This window comes from Ipomoea nil, unplaced genomic scaffold, assembly GCF_001879475.1.
Source record: "Ipomoea nil cultivar Tokyo-kokei standard unplaced genomic scaffold, Asagao_1.1 scaffold1310, whole genome shotgun sequence".
In the NCBI taxonomy this organism is placed as follows: domain Eukaryota; kingdom Viridiplantae; phylum Streptophyta; class Magnoliopsida; order Solanales; family Convolvulaceae; genus Ipomoea; species Ipomoea nil.
The window spans coordinates 1,568,554-1,572,048 of NW_017617738.1; the positions used below are offsets into that span (position 1 = coordinate 1,568,554).

Genomic DNA, 3,495 nt, shown 5'->3' on the forward strand with positions numbered 1-3,495 from the left:
TTCTCTTCGTTCTCTTCATCCGAGTAATTACGGACTCGATGAGTGGGCTCTACAACTTCTATCGGAACTTTGGCCTCGAAGCCATATGCCTGGGAGAACGGGCTCTCGCCGGTCGCTCGTCGTTGCGTAGTGCGATAAGCCCATAGGACTCGGTCAAGCTCATCCGCCCAATTCCCTCCGATGTCCTCTAACTTCTTTTGGATCCTGTCCACTATGGTCCGATTCGCGTTCTCGACTTGTCCGTTGGCCTGGGGATATGCCACGGATACCTTGGTGTGACGGATGTCGTGTCGGCGACAAAAGTCGGCGAACGCTTGACAGTCGAACTGTCGACCGTTGTCGCTAACAATATGCTCGGGAAGGCCAAAACGACAAATCACCTTCTTCTATAGGAAGCGTCGACATTGATATTCGGTGATGGTGGCTAGCGGCTCGGCCTCGATCCACTTGGTGAAGTAATCGATGGCCACCACGCAAAACTTCAAGCTTCCCGGGGCGACAGGCAATGGTCCAACCAGGTCGATTCCCCATTTAGCAAAAGGGATGGCCGTGGTGATCGGGGTGTAAAAGGTCGCTGGCCGCGTGTCCTTCCTGGCGAAGGCTTGGCACACGCCACAGTTCGCTATCCACTCGATGCAATCCTGCATCATGGTCGGCCAGTAGTATCCTTGGACGACTAGTTTTCGGGCGAGTGTGTGGGCTCCCTGATGGGCGGCGCAGATGCCTCTATGGGCTTCATCCATTATCTTCTCGGCCTCGGGCCTGAGCAGACATTTCAAGAGAGGACCTCCGAATGACCGCTTGTATAGCTGCCCATCGAGGATTTGGAACGAAGGGGCTTTCCGTCGAACCTTAACGGCGACTCCTGGGTCTTCGGGCAATTCGTCCGTTTCCTTAAACCGTCGAATATCCTCGATCCAAAACATCTCGGGGTTCTTTTCCCGATCCCACTCTGCGTGAGTTACCTGCTGGACTTCCAACGGCGTCTCCTCGATACTCGGCCGACTCAGCTCTTCCTTATGGAAAATCTTAATGAGGTGGTCCGGTACTCCTTCCAATGCGATCTTGGACAGTATGTCGGCCTCCACGTTGTCTGTCCGAGAGATATATTCTATTTCGTTGGCCTTGAACTCTTTTAACATCTCCGCCGCTTTTTCCTTGTAAAGGGTCATCCGGGCGTTCCTACCCTCACACGTGCCGGAGATCTGCCCAACTACTAATCTAGAGTCGGTTTTGATCCGCAGTCGTTCTACTCCCAGTGCCTTGACGAGCCGAAGGCCATTCAGCACTGCCTCATATTTGGCCTCGTTGTTGGACGTTGGGAACAAATAGCTCAGGGCGTAATACAGTCGGAATCCTTCTGGAGTGATCAGCATGACTCCACCCCCGCAATGCTGTCGACTGGCGGCTCCATCCGCGTGCATCTCCCACCATTCGCCGAGGTCATCTTCCGAAGTGCGTACCTTATCTTCTTCACTTGCTGTGCATTCGACCAAGAAGTCGGCCAAGGCTTGGCCTTTTATGGAAGGCCGTGGCTGATACTCGATCTCGTACTGGGTTAATTCCACGGCCCACTTTACCAGGCGACCGGACGACGAGGGGTTCTGCAAGACGCTCCCCAAAGGTTGATCAGTCAGTACTCGGACAGTGTGGGCTTGGAAATAAGGCGCTAACTTGCGCACGGCGATCACCAGTGCATAAACTATCTTTTCTAAGGCCGTGTACCGTGTCTCGACGGCTTTCAAGGAGCGGCTCACATAATATACCGGGTGCTGTGCACGTTCCTCTTCTCTGACTAGCACAGAGCTCACCGCCTTCTGGGAAGCGGCCAAGTATAAAAATAGAGGCTCGCCCACCTGGGGGGTGGACAATACGGGAGGCATAGAAAGGTACCGCTTCAATTCCTCGAACGACTGCTGGCACTCGGCTGTCCAAGCGAAGCCTTCCTTCTTCTTCATGGCTTCGAAGAAGGGAGTAGTTTTATCCGCCGCCTTACTCAAGAAGCGACTAAGGGCAGCCACTCAGCCAGTTAACCGCTGCAGGTCTTTGACGGTACTGGGAGGCTGCATGTCGATGATAGCTTGAACCTTCTCGGGGTTAGGCTCAATGCCTCGTTTATTAACCATATATCCTAGGAACTTTCCGCTTTGCACTGCAAAGGCACATTTCTTAGGATTCAGTCGGAGATTATACCATATCATTACTTGGAAGTAGTCGGTCAGATCTCTCGCATGCTCGCTCTCTTCTTGGCTCTTGACGAACATGTCATCCACGTACGCGGCCATGGATATTCCTAACAGATCTTGGAACAGCCGGGCCACCATCCGGGTATAAGTAGCTCCGGCATTCTTAAGTCCGAATGGCATGACTCGATAACAATACACTCTATCCGGTGTTAGGAATGCGGTTTTCTCCTCGTCTGCAGGATGCATGAAAATTTGGTGGTACCGTCTGAAGGCGTCCATGAAGCTTAACAGGGCCGACCCGGCGGTTTCGTCGACTAGCTGATCGATCCGAGGCAAGGGAAACGGATCTTTCGGGCATGCCTTGTTGAGGTCGGTATAGTCAACGCACATCCGCCAAGCCGGGGGCTTGGGTACGAGAACTACGTTTGCCAGCCATTCTGGGTATTTGACCTCGCGAATGTGGCCTTCAGCCAACAGCGTGCTCACCTCCTTCTTCATGAACTCCCTCCGATCATTGGCGAGATATCGCTTTTTCTGCACAACCGGCCGATGGCCGGGATCTACGGCGAGTCGATGAGCAATGATGGATCGGTCGACACCAGGCATGTCCTCCGGACCCCAGGCAAAAACCAGCTGGTGCTCTCGGAGCACTCTAATGACCTCTTCTCGTACTTCCTCGGGAGGCCGACTCCAATTCGGACCCGCCTATCCGGCTGATCGGGATCGATCTCGACTTCTTCCAATTCCACTGCCGGCTCAGGGCGAGGTATCATCATCTTCTTTGGGGGTCTTTCCGTGATCTCATGGATCTGCATCTCACGCTTGCCCATTCCTCTACAGGCTTGCAGGTAACAGTCGCGGGCGACTCTCCTGTCGCAACGCACTGTCCCTATCCCATTGGGCGTGCGGAACTTCAAGCAAAGGTGCTCGACGAAAACTAGGGCTCCTAGATCCTCCAGACCTGGTCGGCCGAGTATAGCATTATGCGAACAGGCCAGATTCATCACGATGAACTTCATACTGAGTTTCTGTACGTCGGGATAACTGCCAATCTCGGCTGGCAGAGTGATGGATCCTTCTGCCTCCACCGAGTCCCCTGTGAAATTGGCGAGTGGAGTTTTGACGGGTCAATCCCATTTTGGTGAAAGTGTCGAGGTAAAGCACGTTGACGCTGCTTCCGGTGTCGACCAGGATTTGCCGAACAACCACTCCGTTCACATCCATCGCTATAACCAATGCGTCCCGATGCGGTGTCTCTCCCGCGGGTAGATCTTTGTCAGTGAACGTGATCGGTTCTCGGCACGCTTTC

The 3,495-nt window shown here is 53.7% G+C and overlaps 1 protein-coding gene across 1 annotated transcript; it reads right to left on the reverse strand.

Annotated features, from left to right (window-relative positions):
- Nucleotides 1-386: 386 nt before the first annotated feature.
- Nucleotides 387-1,958, reverse strand: LOC109185074. The gene has a single exon (XM_019335071.1). The coding sequence runs from the start codon at nucleotides 1,956-1,958 to the stop codon at nucleotides 387-389; it is 1,572 nt and encodes a 523-aa protein (XP_019190616.1).
- Nucleotides 1,959-3,495: the final 1,537 nt, after the last annotated feature.